This window comes from Scardinius erythrophthalmus (assembly GCF_964197995.2).
Source record: "Scardinius erythrophthalmus genome assembly, chromosome: 5".
In the NCBI taxonomy this organism is placed as follows: Eukaryota; Metazoa; Chordata; class Actinopteri; order Cypriniformes; family Leuciscidae; genus Scardinius; species Scardinius erythrophthalmus.
The window spans coordinates 3203575-3223692 of NC_138225.1; the positions used below are offsets into that span (position 1 = coordinate 3203575).

Consider the following 20118-nt stretch of genomic DNA (forward strand, 5'->3'; position numbering starts at 1 on the left):
ATCGGTCTCACACAGATTAACATGTAAAGCTCTTGGCTTTATCTAGAAAGGATGCAAACAGCACTTTGCCTTGGAAGAAAATCTGCATGTGATTCAAAGCGAAACAATCGAAGCACTATGTAACCGCCAGTTATAGAATATCAATGAAAATGTCACTTAACGTTGAGGATGTTTTTTTTTGTTTTTTTTTTCTCTATCTTTGGTCCTTTGTGTTGGTTGTACTGTTCATACGCTCTCTTTTCCACAGAGAATCAATTAAAACTGCCTTTTTTTTAACAGAGCTAAATCCCTTCAGAAATCAAGGGATATGCCAGTATATGTTCAATATTTTGTGTAAAAAAAAAAAGAAAGAAAGACAAAACAGTTATAAGATAAAGTGTTGTATTTTATATATAATAGAACATTTCAATGGTATGTCACTAATATATTTATTTACTAATATATTTATCCATTTTTGTCCAGGTCTGAGAAAATGTTTAAAATGTTATTTTCTCACTTTTGGAATGATATTCTTTATGAAACGTACAGCTGCCATTATAGATGTATAAACCTGGCATCATTCCGATTATATACAAATAAATTATTTTGAAATAAAAATACAGAGAATGTGGTGTTTGCTTTATTTATTATTTTTTTTTTTGGGGGGGGGGGGGGGGGGGTAATGTTTATGATCAACAACATTAAGGTCCTTGGTTAATACATTTTATTTAAAGTTTTAATAGGAATTTTATTGTTAATAGTACCTTTTGTTCGGCTGTAAGAAATTGTGCCAAACCAACACGCTTATACCCTGTCGACAGATGAGCTCATTAAAATCACACTGTTATGATAGTTTGATTATAAAGTATATTTGAGACTATAGACTATATAGATCTGACTATGCGAGACTGTAGTTTGAATGAATCTCTTTTCTTCGCACGACACATTGACATTTACAGTCCAGAACGGCTCTTTCAGCATTATCCTGAACATTGTATAAGCATTAAGCCCCATTTACACTGCATGGTTCAAGTGACCCATTTCCGATTCTTTCCTCTCATGTGGCACAGATCGGATGTGACCAGCAAACGTGTAAGCAGGAAAAAAGCACATGGATTCCGATATTCTCAGATCCGTTTCAGGCTTCACTCATGATATCTGATATGAATCGGATACATGCATTTGCGTCTGCCATGTAGGCAGACAAAACACTGGATAATCATTTTGCATCTGCATCCATTACATATGCTTTACAAAAAAAAAACGGATATAGTCAGTAAATCGGAATTGGGCATCAAGACCTGCAGTGTAAATGCAGCCTGAGTTTCATGTGTCATTGAACAGAAGAGAGGCTCTCTGTGTAAAACACACATCCTGCGACATTAAAGTCCTTCACATAAAAATCAGTCGACATGCTTTTATGTCTAGGTCTAATTTTTAAGTTAGCCCCTTTAAATTTGTGTATATTTTATTTTAATTCTAATGTTCATTTTATTTCAAGCAATCAATTTGTTTTATGGTTTTGTTTTTCATTTTAGATTGTTAACTATAACAACTCTCACTTGTCTTAGAAAAAAATTATTAACCCATTTGACAAAGTTTTATGTGTCGTGGACGTAGCTGATGAACGATTAAGAAAACGATACAGATGCATTATACGTTACATTCTTTATTGTTGCCCTGCACGTTCAGTGTTAACTGATGGTCTCGGATTATTCTTTCACTCCAGCACAAGGGCTCGTGAGTAAACCATGTTTCTGCAGATGTGTTTGTGTGTCAGTGAAACTCCTTCGGGATGCCCTGGCTCTCCGGTGTGAGAACCGTGAGGTTTCCTCTGGCGTCCTGATCCTTCTCAATGGCCTCGAACAGAGATTTGAAGTTTCCAGCTCCAAAACCCTTGTGGATCAGAAGACAGAGAATCACAGGTTTAACGCATGTGTTCTTATGATGGGAAAAATCAAGGAGAATTGGACTCGTTGAATTAAACAAAGTTCTGAAGTAGAAAAACTGAAACGGTATGTTCATGTAAAACTTTGAAAACTCATTTTTTTAGGAATGCACAATATGTCGCCCACCATATCGGTATCGGCCGATATATGTTAATTTTTAATGTTATTCTTATCGGCCCAATAAAAAAAATTGGCCGATATATTAAGGCCGATAAATAATGTCTTAGCTGAAACTCTTCAGATGTGCACTGTTCAACATGATGGTTTTGAATTGCTTGAAATATCATTGAAATCACTTTGATTGAAAATACGGTTAAATGCAACACAAGTCTGTCATATCGGCTACATAAAATTATGAGAAAATCATTATAATTGTGTGATTTGGACATGGATTTTAATGGTGAGACTTTTGCTTTTGTAATCAGGCTCTCAAAAATTACATAAAAACTTGGATTTAGATTTATCGGCCGATATATCGGTTATCGGCAAGAATTATCGGATATCGGTATCGGCCAAAATGTTCATATCGGTGCATCCCTACTTTTTTTTTTTTTTTTTTTACGGTGTATCAACCAACTCATCGCTCTCCTTTACCAACAATCCACGTTGTTTTGATTGTAATTGTTGGTGTCATTGGGTTCATTTTCTTGCTCTGTTTGAACGTTTTAAGCACCACAAAAGACAGTGAAGCCCCTTTAGTGTGGTTTAGATAGAAATGTCTTATCTTTAGGCATTTCCTTCACTTCACAAGCTTTAGAAATGCCCCTAATAAAACTATGGGCCTGTTCAAACAGGTTGTCAGAGCTCAGACTCAAACTCAATACTGTAACTGTGTTTACTGTACCTGAATACAGACAACACATTTCTTGTGTATTTCATCTAATGACACTCGATCAACTGCACTGCGCATGTCACAGCTTTCCCGAACATTCACGTTCGCTGTTCCCATAAACACTTCCTACATCTCCTATATGGTATTCGTATGTTGTGGATATTTGCAATATTTATTTGTGTGTTGTTTGTTGTGGTTTATTGTTGCATCTGTGGGTTTTTAAAGGGATAGTTCACCCAAAAATGAATATTCTGTCATTAATTACTCACCCTCTTGTCGTTCCAAACTATTAAGACTTTCATTCATCTTCAGGACACTAATGAAGATATTTGTAATGAAATGTGAAAGATTTCTATCGCCTCCATTGAAAGTCTATTCATCCAAAACTCTGATGCTTCAGAACTTTCATAAAAAGATTGTATCCTTTATTGTATCACCAGTGTCGCTTATAACAAGATTTGGTTACACTTTATTTTAAGGTGTCATTGTTACAGTGTAATTATATATTTAAATACTCTGTCATATTATTTAACAACATGTACTTACTATAAGGTTAGGGAAGGATTAGGATTTGGTTGAGGGTTAGTTTTATGTAATTATGCATCATTTACTGTTATTACTATGGTAAGTACATGTAGCATATGTAACAAGGACACTGTAAAATAAAGTGTTACCCAAGATTTTCTCAATTCTACATACAGCACATTTAATTTAGGCTCTTATTCGCATATAAACACTGATCAGTGAACCAGTGAGGTTCTAAATTAAGTCTTCAAATTCTGTCACTTCAGAACACTTGGATTAATCAGCTCCATACATATGGATTTATTTTACAATCTTTTTATAAACGTTTTGAGGCGTCAAATTTACATTGATTTCTTTTCCTAAGATGAACGAAAGTCTTATGGGTTTGGAACGAGTAAATGATGACATAATTTTCATTTTTGGGTGGACTAGGCTCCATTAAATTCATTTTAAAAAAGCATCTTCTACATGAATAGATGTAAATGCATGTTGATGTCAGACTCACAGAGTGGTTGTTCCTCTGGATAACCTCCAGGAAGAGCGTCGGCCTGTCCTGCACGGGTTTGGTGAAGATCTGTAGCAGGTAACCCTTATCGTCAAAGTCTACTAAGATTTTTAACTCCTGCATTGGATGAAAAAACAAACGTTTTCAATATGTATTTGGAAAAAACAAACACAGCATCATATCCAAACAGGAATCTTGGTGTCTCTGACCTGCAGTGTTTTAAGGTCCTCCTTCACCTTGATCTTGGCCGTCTTCAGGTTCTGTCGGAGGATTTCATAGTAGTTATCAGGAGCCGACAGGAACTCCATCCCTCGAGCTCGAAGGTTCACAATCTGATTCATAAGGACAGAGGTTCATGTTTTGTCTTTTACTTTATTGTGTTCTAATAGGAATGAAGTCATATTGAGAGTCAGCCGTACAGCTTGGATGATGTTGGACGTGTTCAGGGCTATGTGCTGCACTCCGGGTCCTCCGTTGTAGTCAATATACTCCTTTACACACGAAAAAAAATAAAATAATAATAATATATATATATATATATATATAGCAGTAATATGGACACTTACTATAGATTTCAAATTGTCAAATGTTTTAGTAAAAGGTGAAGTGTGTACCACTAGTGGTAGCAAGCAGAATTGCACAACAAATTATTATTGTGGTACTTCACTAGAGCAAAAGCTTGCGAATTTAACTCATGTGCAAAATTGGAATATTGCATAAAACATTTGCAAATCAAGCACTGTCGTTTCCATCCAGTGAGCCGAAGAGAGCAAAATCGTCATTTCCAGATAAAGTGGCGCTGAATATCAGAAAAAATGTAAGTTGCTGCAGTAGGAGGAGCCACTGTATATAATAAATTACTTACGAAACGCAATAATCACGCTCATGTTATCTTACTTTCCTACGCCTGCTGTTTGGGAACGGAGGCATGTAAGAGTATTTATACTGAACCACTGTGACGATAGACTTTGCTCAGGCATTTCAGATTCTGTGAAACGAGATCAATCCGCTGGTTGGTCCAGTTATGCCGTCCCATCTCACAAAGTCACATGACTTTTGTTGATGCACATCAATGAATTCATCAGTTTATGCACGTTTTAAAACAATTATTTTACAACAATTTTTTATGCGATATCCCAAAATGCACATATGAAAACAGCTAAAGATAATCTGAGTGTTGAATGCCACACTGTTTACAATCAGATTTCCCCAAATACGGTCTCTATATATGTATTAACATCCAAAAATTATGAAATTAAACTCGAGATGGCGCAGGCTGATCGATCCTTTACATGCATTCTGCAAGCAATCACATCATTGACACATGGCGCGAGCTGATTGGCCTCTGCTGATCCTGCAGCCAATGAGATTGCTTGCTCAACATTTAAATAATCTGGTTCAGTGTTTGCTGTAAACTGGTCCTGTAGTTTCTCTGAACCCCTCCTCCTCCCCAGCTCCACCTGCCTAGATAGATCTGCTACACGATTCATTTACAACAGTAACTTACTTCAATTTTTCAGTATATAGTAATATATTTCAGAAGTGTATTGTTAGTTTTACAACTAATAATAATAATAATACTAATAATATTCTGCCCAAGTTGTGCAGCCCTATATATACTTAAAAAAAAAAATTCAACATTTTAGGTTTACCTGCATATCATTTAAACATTAAACAAAATCAGAGAACCATGAAAATTGTTAAATTATTGTAATTATTAATTAACTTCAAATCTCAGGGGGACTTCAACTACATATTAAGTGGTTCAGCTGACAAAAGTGTTCTCTGACGTAATTAATTCAATAAAAACTGAAATATTTGCAAGAAGTTAGATGATTTCTAGGGATCTGCTGGAGGAACCTGGATTTGCGATTTCTTTTTCCCCATTGCTGGTTCATTAATGGGCATCTTGATGGTTTCCTCATAATTGGTAACTACGATGGATCTGAGAGCGCTGTACTCGGTGTGGATCTGTTTATCATCGATGGACCAGAACCTGTGGAACAGCAGACACTTCTGATACCTGCAGAAAAAAGACAGAGAGAACGTGTTTTTTTTGCAAGTGACATTTCCATGAATTTGCCTTATTGATTTGTTTGTTGGATGTGTGACCCTCACCAGTCCGAGACTGGCACCATTTTATCATCTGGCTGGTTTCCAACAATGTGATCGATGAAGCTCAGATGTCCTGGTGGCCTGTTGCCAGAGAAGGAGAACCACAAGGGTAAAAAACATTTGTGAGAAGTTTCGTGTCTAGCTATCACAGTTTAATTGTTTGGTTACCAACATTCTTCAAAATACTTTCTTTTGTGTTCAACAGAACAAAGAAACTCAGAGGCTTATTTGTGAGTGAACTATCCCTAACATTATTTCTGAATGTGCAAAACGTCAATTTTTTTCAAATGTTCTTACTTGGTTATGCAAACATTACGGGAACGTTACTTTTGAATGTTTTATGAACATTCCCAAACAAGTTTTAAAAGATCTTTTAAAAAATTAAACTAAAACTAATTAAAAACTAAAACATTCAAGAAAAAAACAACTTTCCATGATTGTTGTATAAATGTTTTTGCAATAACGTTTTGAGAACATTATTAAAGACCAGATAACTTTGAATGAACGTATTCTTAACGGTACTGTAAGAATGTTTGTTCTGAGAACGTTCCCTGAAATCACTCACAGTTTTGGTAACAGAGGGTCTCTGAACAGCGGCTCCTGGTATCCCGGCAGAAACAAACCTTTATAGAGTCCCATGTACTCAACAAACGTGTGTGTCGTATCTCCGTACTGCAAAACACAACATCAGATATATCATACGTGTTCGCCAAGCTCAAGCTTTAAAGGGGTGGTATAATGCCCTTTACACAAGATGTAGTTTCTGATGTCCCCAGAGTGTGTGTGTGAAGTTTAAGCTCAAAATACCCCACAGATATTTTTATATACCATGTTAAAATTGTCACTGTTTTTGTGTCTGTCCCTTTAAATGCAAATGAGCTGGTGCTCCCGGCACAGAGGGCGGATCTTGTGTGTGTGTGTGTGTGTTTGTGTGTTAGCAGGTCCGCTTGCATCACACAGGAATGTGGTGTAGTCTCTACCAGCCGTTTGTTGTAGTCCTTAAAAAGCGATTTCTTTTAAAGCAAATATCTCCCTTTGCTCTGAACTTTGAGCGTTGTAACTTTGCAGATGTTGTTTATGATCAAACAGCAACATTACACACTAACTAAAGTTAGAAAAGTCAAATCGTAATCAACCACCCCTTTAAAGTCAGTGTACCGGTATGTCTGTGTAAACACATGTTGTCTGTCTCTCTGACGTACAGTTTGAATGACAGTGTATTTGACTTTTCCTCCTGAATCCTGCTCCACCCACGGCTCCCGGACGACCACTGCTCCTCTCTCTTTGGCTTTCTGGGAACGCAAACACACATTTAGTCCAAAGTCCCTTCAAGGTAAATCTGTTTACGTCATGCAGTTATTTTTTTAGGTTAACTGAATATACTGTGCAGAACATACATGCATTTCTCAAAGATACTTTTGTTTTTATCTTATTCCATGCTTTTGAGATTCATTTGCATTGCATTGTGATATTTATTTCACATTTAACCCCATTTTAACCCTCAAATTCTCATTATTGTAATGCAAAAACTCCTCGTGTTAACCTTAAAATGTGATTAATTGTCATGAAAATAATGCCTACTTAACTGCAATAGTATATGCATTATGCAGCTTGATTTGAAAATGTTTACTAGCATAATGCATACTCCTGCATTATGAGTGACGTCCAGTAATAATTTTGGAAATAAATATTTTGTATTTCATTTTCATGTCTTAACTTGTCTTTAATTGATTGTGAGTTTATATCTTTTTCCTGCTTTCTCAATATCTAACATTTTTTTCCTCAATTTTTTCTTTCTCAAAACTGAGCGCATTGGAAATTAATTTCATAGTTGAAATGTTTGGTACTGCACCCAAACAAAATCTTCTTTTTGGGCATATCAACTTAAAAAATTTGATTGCTTTGATTTTCGGACAGTTTTTGAGTAAAACATGTTTTGAAAAGTTTATAGCTTTTTCCTGCTTTCTCAATATCACTTTCAACCCTTTTAGCCTTTTGTAAAAATCCCTTAAAGGAAAGGCAGTTCCTTAATGACATCATCTAGAAGTCACATCATTTTGGAGGGAAAATCACAGCACAAACATCAGTATCAGAATTCCCAGTTTTGATCATATACACTGCAGGAATAGTAAGAGTAATGTGGTATGGGAATATAGATAAGCATTCTACTCTTGTGGTTTTTAAAATCTTTGATGTTAACTGGACACCCTCACTGAATTAATTATGCAGCATTATGAATATTATTATGTCAATAATGTAACAAACCTTGACTAAAAAGTCACAGTCCTCCACTTGAAACGCGACGTCTTTCACTCCGTCTCCATGTTTCATCAGATGCTCCCCCATTTCTGTGGAGCGAGAGGCTAGTGAGCACTTTCGGTCTTTTCTCAAACCAGGGTCATTTTAACACAGAATAAACAGAGTAACAGAATCCTTCATTATCTTTTCCCATGTGTGAATATTGTCATATGCTTTTCATGACAGTTAAACCCATTTTAACCCTCAAATTCTCATGCATTACGTTTTTTTTTTCATGACCATTTTCATATGTTTTACATGACCTGGAAAGTATTTTTCACACTAAAGTGTTTAAAAATAAATGAAATGGTTCATACCCTCATTTCCAGGGTTCAGAGCAGACTCGAAGACGAATATTATCTGTGAAAAGAACAAATACTTTTAAATCTGTGAGTGATTTTGAAACAAATATACGGGTTGGGTTTTGAAACCCTCTGATGCTCATAAAAAACATTTTTTACATTTTGATTTTTTTACTTCATCGGAATGGAACGAAACGAAAGGTTTTGGCACTTGTTATGTGAACACAAAACCGGTTAAATGATCCTGGAAAAAAAAGAAAGTCACACTTGTGCTCCTCGCCATCAAAAATGAGCGCATTGGAAATTAATTTCATAGTGGAAATGTTTGGTACTGCACCCAAACAAAATCTTCATCATTTTTTGACATATCAACTTAAAAATTTTTACTGCTTTGATTTTCACACAGTTTTTGAGTAAAACGTTTTAGAAAATATATATTTCATATAAAAATTAAAAATAGTATTTTTGTGCATTTTTCATAATAATAGACTTTCTTTTTATTACTTTTTTTTCCTCTGCCAAGTGTCTTGAGACCAAACTGAAGTCTGAACTCCAAAGCATTCAAGATTTATGCCAGTTTAAGATAGAAATTAAATTTTCAAGTCTATGGATTATAACGACTGCCTAAATATAATTTAGTAGCATACAATGCCCTAAAGATACAAAATGTTAAATAAAAAATGGCTAACACTTTTTGTGTCATTGTTACACATGTTACATACATAGTAATAACTATAAATCTTGCATAATTACATGCAACTAACAAACCTAATCTTAGTCCTAATCCTATAGTAAGTACTTGTAGTTAATTAACATTACTCATTACGGTTATACTTTATTTTAAGGGGTCCTTGTTACAGTGTAATTATATATTTAATATAATGTATGGTCATAATATACATGTACTTACTATAGAGTTAGGTTAGGATTAGGGTTTGGCTGGAATAAAAAAATAGGTAACACTTTATTTGACAGTGTCCTTGTTACATATGTTACATGTGCTTACCGTAGTAATAACAGTAAATTATGCATAAATACATGCAACTAACCCTCAACCAAATCCTAATCCTACCCTAACCCTATAGTAAGTACATGTAGTTGCTTAATATTACTCATTACTTAAATATAAAATTACACTGTAACAATGACACCTTAATATAAAGTGTAACCTTATCAACCTAAAATCCAAAATGTATTTATTTCTAGGGCATGATTTTAGGGCATGAAATGAGTGATTGTATGACGTGTGTGTAGATGATGTCCTGTGTTGTGTCATGTGTGTGTTGATCCTCGACACACACACACACACACACACTAGAGCCCGACCGATATATCGGCGGGCCGATATTATCGGCCGATATTAGGCATTTTCCTGACTATCGGTATCGGCATTTATAACGGCCGATCAATTAATATTTAAAAAAATGCAGGGTGCAGTGATTTATGTAAGGATGGCGCTGCCAATAAAGCACCTAAAAGCTGTTACAAAGAACTGGCAAAAGTGGCAAAAATGCGACAGATGCAACATGTTCAGAATTAATACACTTTTAGTAAACTACAGAACAGCGCGAGCGGGAAGCGGCGCACCTCACGCCGGCAGAGAACGCCTCTGAGAACGGACACTGTTAGTGATATAAAACACACACACACAGGTCTGTTAAATTAAGCAATACTTTTAAGGTAGGCCTAGTCTAATATTTTTCTGACTAACAAAATTACTGACACAGTAAAGGGTAGATTTAAATAAAGAAAAACGAAATATAAATAAAGAAAAACGAAATTTAAATAAAGAAATTAAACTAAATTTAAATAAAGAAAAACGAAATTTAAATAAAGAAATTAAACGAAATTTAAATAAAGAAATTAAACTAAATTTAAATAAAGAAAAACGAAATTTAAATAAAGAAATTAAACGAAATTTAAATAAAGAAATTAAACAAAATTTAAATAAAGAAATTAAACGAAATTTAAATAAAGAAAAATTAAATTTAAATAAAGAAAAAACGAAATTTAAATAAAGAGAAACGAAATTAAGTTGTTCTGCGCTCTTACCAGAGAAGACTCCCGTTGCTGGAACATTGCGCGTCGTTCTATATTTCTAGCATGCATGCGTTTTCCGCGTGGCTCGAGCCGTGCCTGAGAGATGCGTGTCTCAAGCAGGCAGCCTGTTAACATGGGAGCCAAAATAAAACGGCCATGCCACGTGTCGCCGGCCTTATTCAAGCGCGAATGAGAACCGTTTCGCGGAGGATCCCAGATGTAAAAAAACAACAACAACAACAAATATTCAAATGTCAAATTTTCAAATCAAATACCAACCAACCGAAGAATATTTGAATATTCGGGTCCAGCCCTATAAGCCTAGTTTCACGTTTTTTACATTTTGCTTAGACTACTACTTATTTAATAAAACTACTTTAGTACATATGTAATTATAAACGTTTTCATTTTGATATTATTAATTTTACTTTACTAAAAAGATCCGAGTTCTTCCTCCACTGGTAGATATTAGAGAAATTAAGATTAAAAATAGAAGAGTATTTAGAACATAATAGGCTATAATATAAAATGCAATGCAAACTAGTTTGGTTACAGCTCAAATTCTCATTCTATCATTCACCCTGCCTCCATTACATATCTTTGTCACACAAGTGTTTAATCACCACATTTGAGTTATTATTGCAAAACGTTTATATTAGGGCTGTCAAAGTTAGCGCGTTAATAACGCGTTAACGCAAAATCATATTAACGGCACTATTTTTTTAACGCTCGATTAACGCAGCGCGTATTTTCTGTTTGACCCGTGGCCCAAAACCTAGTTGGAGAAATGGAGATTACAGTGTTGCCAACTTAGCGACATTGCAGACCCATTTAGCGATTTTTTTCCCTTCAACAAAGCGCCCAAACCTTATTTAGTTTCTGAGAATCTACCGGTACCGCCAGTAGTCCTACTGCTCTCTCTCCCAGCACGCGCGCGCTCTCTCTCTCTCGCTCTCTCTCTCTGCGTCTCGCGCTGGAGAGAGGAGCAGCGATTTAATTCAGTTAAACACAGATATGATGTTGCTTCTCTAATTTTACATGCAAGTATAGCCGAAATCGCAAAACAGAGATTGTGTTTATCTTATGTGTATATGATTTCATCAGACGACGCCTCGATTATCAGGATCTTGGAAGGGAGAGCTGGTTACGTCTTAATGGGTCGCGTTTCAGTCACCATTTCATATTCATTCCGTTGTTTGACAACAAAAACAGTAAAATATATAAATGAAAAGTTTTATTGAGAATTTAGCTTCATCAAAATGGGCACAGAGAGAGACATGAACAAGTTCTTTGAAAAACATCTATGACCTTTGAAACAGGTCTTGTCTTCATGCTCTGTATAGCCTATGGTTTCAATAATAAACATACATTTACATAAAGCATCCATATTTATCCATGCCCACGTTGATTAGAGTATTACAAACTTGAAAAGTATTAATTTAAGGTATATTTAGAACAAATAAAAAATTTACTAAAAGAGTTAACTCATGACAATCATGCGATTAATCAATTAAAATTTTGAATCGATTGACAGCCATTTATTCTGTTTATACTGTGTATTCTATATACAGTACCCATCAAAAGTTTGCACACACCAATTGGAAAGTGTGTCCAAACTTACTGTACTATAATACACATAAATAATATTGCTACTGTATTATAATATACACATAAATAATATCGGCCGATATATCGGTATCTGGCTATTTTTTATCGGTATCGGCATCGGCGCCCAAAAATCCATATCGGTCGGGCTCTAACACACACACACACACACACACACACACACACACACCTTGTCCTGTCTGATGGCGTGAGACACCAGTTCTCTGCTGCCCGTCTCCAGACCTTTATACGCCAGCGGCTCGAAGCCAAACTTATCGCAGTAGAAAGCCGCGGCCTAGACCAGAAACACACGGGACAAATGCACAGTATAAGAGTATATCTGTGTCTGCACAGTTTTATTTCGACAAGTTGTTTTAATGAGATACTCAAAAGAAAACAACATATAAAATGAATTCAGTCTAAATCAACAGACAAATGTTCAGTGCGGTTCTATACAGAATTTTGATACTGTCATGTTTAACGGGTTATTTCAATTTGTTAGTGTGATGATAAAGTATGTTTATAAGCTATTTAAGTCATAAAAAAACGAATTAAAACTGAATCCATAAAAGGATCCCATGACAGAACCCATAAGCTTCAATATAGAACCTTTTTTTTTTTCTATGAATGTAACAAGACGAAATATTCTATAGGGTACAAAATGAGCAGAAACTGTTGGTTAATATGTAAACCTATGTCACTGTGGAGATCAGGCGAGATGAACTATTGCATCACTCTTAGATTAAGATCACATTATTGATCACATCTTCAGAGAAGCGTTCGTCATCTGCATTAGGAATATCAAGCCTTTAAAACAAGTGAAAGCGACTTTATAATAATCAAATTGTGCCAACAAATGTATATTCAGTGCAATAATCTTACAGAAACGCTTTCGTTTAAACCTTAAATTTTGCATCAAAGCATCTTTACTGAGGTATACACAACTATAATTCCTGAAAATCTTATTTTATTCAGCGAAAGTGCAAAATTATCATGTTTTCATTTCTGTAAATCATCAAAATACAGTCATAACTTCTGTATTCAAACAGATTGATGATATTTTTGTAACATTGAGATACTTTTATATATATATACATACACATATATATACATATACAAATAATTTTTTTAACTTTAATTAGCTTTTATTTTTGTATTTTCCAATTATATTTTAACTTCAGCTTAAGATTTAGTCATCTTGTTGGCTTTTTATTTTTTAATGTCTATGGTTTATATAATTTTTTATTTCAATTTTAGTTATTTTTGTAAATCGAGTCAAAGTAAATGTTTATTTATGGTCTTAGTTTTATAAATGTTTTTTATACTGTTTTTATAACTATAATAACCCTGAAACAGATTCAGCTCTGTCGGTAAACTGTAAACTGTAAACTCACCTGTTTGGCGTTTCCCACCCAGAACTTCACATGGTGAAACCTTAAAAATTTCCCTCTCTCCGGCTGCAACAGAAAAATAAAATAAAAATCCATGAAATATAATATATTTACATATAGTTTTGTTGGTCACACTTTAGATTAGCATCCAATTCTCACTATAAACTACGACTTTTGCCTCAATAAACTCCTAATTACTGCTTATTAATAGTTAGTAAGGGCGTATTGGTAAAGGTATTGTAGGATTAAGGGATGTAGAATATGATCATGCAGAATAAGGCATTAATATGTTTTATAAGTACTAATAAACAGCCAGTATCCTAGTAATGCATGATAATACGCAGCTATTAATAGTGAGAATTGGACCCTAAACTAAAGTGTTACCGTTTTGTTATAGTTTAAAGTTCATGTTACCTTCTCTCCTTTGTCAGTGTATGAAGTCTAAAGAGAGAACAGACATCATTTACATTTATCAAACAATTATACATTCATACGAACATTCTCAAATAGAACTTTCTCCAGACTGAAAGACATCTTTTGACTTAATATTAAATAATGATAATAAAAACATTCAGAAAATTGACTTTATGACAAGACAATATGTATTTTAATAGTTTAATGTCTTTATTGGCATTGAGGATTCCATGAAGAATCTTTAACATCCATGGAATCTTTTAATTACAGTAAAGCTTATTTACTATAGTGGAAAAAGATTCTTCAGATTTTTCAAATATTCTTCACTCTAAGAAACAAAAAATAGTTTTTTTAAGATTTGTTCACTGAAATGCTAATGTAACCAATAGCACACGTTTGTGCATCACAATTTTATGACCATAAATGAATGAAAATATTGAATCTTACTCTGACTGGTGTAAATGCAGTGCATTGGACTCACCATGTCGAAGTCGGTAGGGTTTGTGGGTCAGAAGAGCTGTCGTACACACAGATCTGCTGTTTTATGTGTGCCAGTCACTGGACCTGAGGTTCAACACCCCTTCAGTCTCATCCAGCCAAAAGAGCGTCTGCACACACACCCTCTCCGGCCGACACACACATTTGATGTATTTTATCTGCTATAGCGCAAATGTATTGTGACACTTTTACTGTAATATCCAGAGTGATGTTCAACTCCCCCTTATGGTGTCCCCTTAAATAGCACTTATATATCGTGTGTATCGTTACTGAAAATAGCACTTATATATCATATTACTGAAAATAGCACCTATATCGTGTACTGAAAATAGCACTTATATATCATATATAGTACTGAAAATAGCACTTAGGCCTATATATCGTATATATTACTTACAATAGCACTTATATATCATATATAGTACTGAAAATAACACTTATATATCATATATAGCACTTTAGCATAATAGTACTGAAAATAGCACTTATTAGGGCTGTAACAGTTAACGATACGCGAAATGAAATCGAAATCGCGACAGGATCCACGATCCTGTTTCGCGGTGTGAGAAGGCAAAATCGCGACACACCCCTTCCAACTCTCAGAGTAACGGCCGTTTCACACATACTCCGTTTGCAGTGCGTATGCGGTGCATATTTTTTCCGTAGCCTACCCATGTTAACCGGTCAGAGCTTTCAGACTGCACGCGGTTGCCGTCCGTCGATCCGTTCCAGTTGTCGTGCGTATACAGCAGTGCAGCGATCGTTTCCGCAACGAGTATTTCTTTTGTGCTGCACGCGCTGAATTAAAGTGACAGCGCATGGTTCGTGGTCAAAATGAACACAGATTGACAATAAATGCGATTAATTAAATAAAATGTAGTAATCTCACTATAAATGTATTTAATTAAATACTACCTTTTTCACTTTAAGACTGGGGAAAAGCAAGAAAAAACACAATTTACCTCAATTTGTAAGGTTTGATTGGTGGTTTGCAGCACAGGCAGTAAGCCTCAGTTACCTCAGTGTGAAACAGTAGCCATTTAATTTAGCCTACTTTGTAAATGTAAGAGAACTTGATTGAAGGAGAATTTTCAACATGCTCGAATCATCACCACAGTGGAGTTTAGTTCTGTTTGCTTTTCAACAGTATTTTGTTACAAAGAAAACAGAAGTGTTATAGCTTTGGCTATTTATTTATTTTATATATGGCTATTTAAATTGTTAATAATTTGCATAGTTAATCTTGTACTTTGGTGTTCAGTTTATAAAGGTTTTACAAATGTTATTTAATAAAAAATATTGTTTTAATAAAAATCACCCCCCCCCCCCCCCCCCCAAAAAAAAAAATCGTGATACGAACCGAATCGTGGGTCAAAAATCGTGATACGAACCGAATCGTGGGTTTGGTGTATCGTTACAGCCCTAGCACTTATATATCATATATACTACTGAAAATAGCACGTTAGCATATAGTACTGAAAAGAACACTTATATAGCCTATCATATATAGCACTGAAAATAGCACGTTAGCATATATAGTACTGAAAATAACACTTATATATCATATATAGCACTTTAGCATAATAGTACTGAAAATAGCACTTATATATCATATATAGCACTGAAAATAGCACTTTAGCAGATATAGTACTGAAAAGAACACTTATATATCATATATAGCACTGAAAATATCACGTTAGCATATATAGTACTGAAAATAACACTTATATATCATATATAGCACTTTAGCATAATAGTACTGAAAATAGCACTTATATATCATATATAGCACTTTAGCATAATAGTACTGAAAATAACACTTATATATCATATATAGCACTTTAGCATAATAGTACTGAAAATAACACTTATATATCATATATAGCACTTTAGCATAATAGTACTGAAAATAACACTTATATATCATATATAGCACTTTAGCATAATAGTACTGAAAATAGCACTTATATATCATATATAGCACTGAAAATAGCACTTTAGCAGATATGGTACTGAAAAGAACACTTATATATCATATATAGCACTGAAAATATCACGTTAGCATATATAGTACTGAAAATAACACTTATATATCATATATAGCACTTTAGCATAATAGTACTGAAAATAGCACTTATATATAGCACTGAAAATAGCACTTTAGCAGATATAGTACTGAAAACAGCACTTTAGCAGATATAGTACTGAAAATAGCACTTATGTATCATATATAGCACTTTAGCATAATAGTACTGAAAATAACACTTATATATCATATATCGCACTTTAGCGTAATAGTACTGAAAATAACACTTATATCGCACTTTAGCATAATAGTACTGAAAATAGCACTTATATATCATATATAGCACTGAAAATAGCACTTTAGCAGATATACTACTGAAAACAGCACTTTAGCAGATATAGTACTGAAAATAACACATATATCATATATAGCACTTTAGCATAATAGTACTGAAAATAGCACTTATATATCATATATAGCACTGAAAATAGCACTTTAGCAGATATAGCACTGAAAACAGCACTTTAGCATATATAGGCTAGTACTGAAAACAGCACTTACATATCATATATACCACTGTAAATAGCACTTTAGCATATATAGTACTGAAAATAACACTTATATATCGTATATACTGAAAATAGCATTTTATATCTTATAGTACTGAAAATAGTAGTAAAAATAGCACTTATATATCATATATAGTACTGAAAAAAGTACTTTATATATCATAGCCCATATAGTACTCAAATAGCAAAACATCACTTTATATATATAGTACTGAAAATAGTACTTAAATATTATATACAGTACTGAAAATAGCACTTTAAATGCCATAGATAGTACTGAAAATTGCACTTTATATATTGTATACAGTACTAAAAATAGCACTGTATAGTACTGAATTACCATATTCATATACAGTGGAGTTTGCTTCGGTACTTCATATAATACTGTTTTATCACTATGAATCATGATGCGTGTCCAAAAACATGGGTTTGCCTTTCTGCAGTGACATGCAATGCGAGATATTAAGATAATTCCTCCCATCTCATATATTTTTCCTTCACCGTGTCCCTTTCAGGCTCTGTATGACACGGATAGGGCCTATATGAGCGTAGTGGAAAATGTGGGTTAGTAAAATAAACTCCAGTATGATTTACATAATGAAGAATAAATTGAAAATGATTCTGGGTTTGTCAAAGTACCTTCATTTGTACATTAGAGGGCGACATTGGATCATTACATGGTTCCCTGCAACGAAGCTTCTAGAAATTCTAGACATCTGACATTGACATTTTGACAAAATTGCTCATTTTTGACATTGTTTTTATCGTTTCCGTTCTGATACGGATCACAGAAGAGATTTACACTGATTCCCTTTCCAGTGTCATTTGGTCATCAAAAAATCCATCAAAACAAGTTCTTTAGAAATGATCATCTGATAGTATAGTAACAAATAAGATAGTAACAAATAAGCAAAGGGCAGATATCAGATGAGGAAACCCGAGCTCATTAAACACAGCATTCAGGCACTTTCTCATTGTTTAGAGGGTTTGGTGACCAGAAAAAGGAAGTGTTTCCTAGAATAGGCCTAATGCCAAAAAGAGAGGCGGAATAAGAAAGTGTTTTTTGACCTCGTATCTAAGGACACTGAAAGACTAAACTGCCTTGACCCAGTAAAGCTTACATTTCATCATCATGACCACATGAAAAAAGAGGTGAGAAGTCATATGACTGATAACAACCCAGAAATGCTGAGGTAGTTGTGGGCGGGACTCTGCTGAGCCAATCACCAACCAGCATTCTTTACTACATTAATGACACAAGTTGAATGAAATTAGGTTTCTTACACTCTTAGATAGAGAGATAAACCACTCTTAAATGGTTCCGTCATGTGCTTCATGTAGTTCCTATCATGGGATCATATTATGGATGTACTTTTAAAGTTTGAAGTCATTTTGTATTTGAGTGAAATCTGAGGAAGTGAAGGAGTCTGGGTTCGTGTTGACTTCTGCATGGAGGCATCTGATGTCAGACTGCCAATCTGCGATTAAAGACTGAAGCCAGAGCAGAAATAGCCCAGAGCTCTAACAGCATAAACACATGGCAGCATTGGTTAAGGTCATAGGTCAGGTGACACACATGATACTGCATCAACCAAACTTCAAGTCTTGAAGTTAATGAGACTGACAATCTTTGAGCTCTTATCTTCAAATGTGTTTGCTCACGGTTAATGATCAGCTGAACTGTTTAAAGAACAGTAACCGGTCTTGCCAAGATCAGCATCATATTATTTACATGTTTTATTATTGCATTATAAAGCCATTAAGATTAGCATAGATGACCTATATCTAACTGTAGATTATACGGGGTTGTGGAAATGTACACTGTAACTATGCATTAGCTTCTTAAGACTTAAACATTTTCTATTTCTCAAACTTTTCTGTTCAATCCTCACAATTTCAGCGTGGAAATTAACATATGTTCATGTTTTAAACTTTTTTTGTCGAACACAATGCGCGCTCCGTCGCTTTAACAAGTCCAGCGCGCACGCAGTAAACCACGTGGTCCCCTAGTGCCGCGCTGTGATTTTCTATTGGCTTATACTTCACCCCTCCCCCCGCCTCAGCCGCGCCCTGATTGGTTCGTGTGTGGGTGTGTTCTCAGCATTCAGGCGTCCTGTTGTTAGAGCCGCTATCCTACCGTAGCCCTCCATTGGCGGTTGAGTGTCTAGTACGCGACGTATTCCGCCACGCCATTGGTCAACTGTGCAGACATAGTCTATCGTGATTGGTTGACGCATAGTCGATCGCAAGTGAATGCGGAAGTAGTGCGCTCTACTGAGTCACCGTTGTGTCAGCTGATTCTTTCACTGTGAGTATCTTGATCATATTTCATTTTCTGTGTGTTTAACTTGATTCTTCTTTTATTTGTTCGCGGTTACGTTTGGCTGAATAGTGTATAAACTAAATACGCAGGGTTTAGCGAGGTTTTTATGTGGGCTTTGCCAGCCATGTGTTTGTATGTGGATGCATTGGCCAGCTGGGATGTTTTACAGGCTGTAACATCCTCCACCCATACTACACACACACACACACACACACACACACACACACACACACACACACACACACACACATCAAAGGTCACCAGCTGGGGAGAACTGATGGGAACTCACATTTGAAGAGTATGTTGATAAACTGTATTTCATTATTGAGTATTTCAGTATATACATGCAAGCACTTTCCCAACTAATGCACAAGCGTTGTGTAATAACGTGCTTTTGCCTTGATCTCCTGAATACAAGACTTTTCTGTAAAAAAAGGGAATACATTTGCATTACATTTTAATATTGGTATTGCAGAGCAATTATGCATGATTCACTTAACTTAAAAAAATGTAGAATATTGTAACAGTATTACATTGTCTTCTTTTAAATTTTCTTGTAAAAAAAGTGACAAATAATGTGTTAGAATTGCATGCTTTTCATGATTTAGGCTAATATTGCCATTTTATAGTTATACACTATATTTCCTCAAGGTTTGATATTTCAGCATAATGATTATTTGTGCGTTTTAAGAGTGCGAATTTGTTCAGAAATCACATTTTTCTAGCAGATGTCATTCTAAAGTTGAT

The 20118-nt window shown here is 34.8% G+C and overlaps 2 protein-coding genes across 2 annotated transcripts in view; one reads left to right on the top strand and one right to left on the bottom strand.

The window, feature by feature from the left end:
- Positions 1–640: 640 nt before the first annotated feature.
- On the bottom strand, positions 641–15206 carry hpda (4-hydroxyphenylpyruvate dioxygenase a). Its single transcript, XM_081366208.1, has 14 exons — positions 14437–15206; positions 13956–13982; positions 13545–13607; positions 12341–12445; positions 8521–8563; positions 8171–8253; positions 7108–7197; positions 6471–6577; positions 5909–5986; positions 5651–5813; positions 4210–4281; positions 4000–4122; positions 3791–3907; positions 641–1875 (listed from the first exon to the last, which is right to left on the bottom strand). The coding sequence occupies exons 1-14, from the start codon at positions 14437–14439 to the stop codon at positions 1756–1758; spliced, it is 1194 nt and encodes a 397-aa protein (XP_081222334.1). The 5' UTR covers positions 14440–15206; the 3' UTR covers positions 641–1755.
- Positions 15207–19290: 4084 nt separating this feature from the next.
- Positions 19291–20118, top strand: part of mtmr4 (myotubularin related protein 4) — an 89844-nt gene continuing 89016 nt past the window's right edge. The window contains exon 1 of the mRNA XM_081365861.1: positions 19291–19356. The gene's annotated coding sequence lies outside the window, so the exon portion shown is untranslated. The remainder of the gene's footprint in view (positions 19357–20118) is intronic.

Bases quoted from the DNA above. Each gene is read 5' to 3' on its own strand.
- hpda (XM_081366208.1), bottom strand. The intron at 4,123-4,209 runs GTACGGCTGACT...CTTATGAATCAG, and splicing joins CGTCCAACATCATCCAAGCT to ATTGTGAACCTTCGAGCTCG. The intron at 3,908-3,999 runs GTCAGAGACACC...CATCCAATGCAG, and splicing joins AGGACCTTAAAACACTGCAG to GAGTTAAAAATCTTAGTAGA.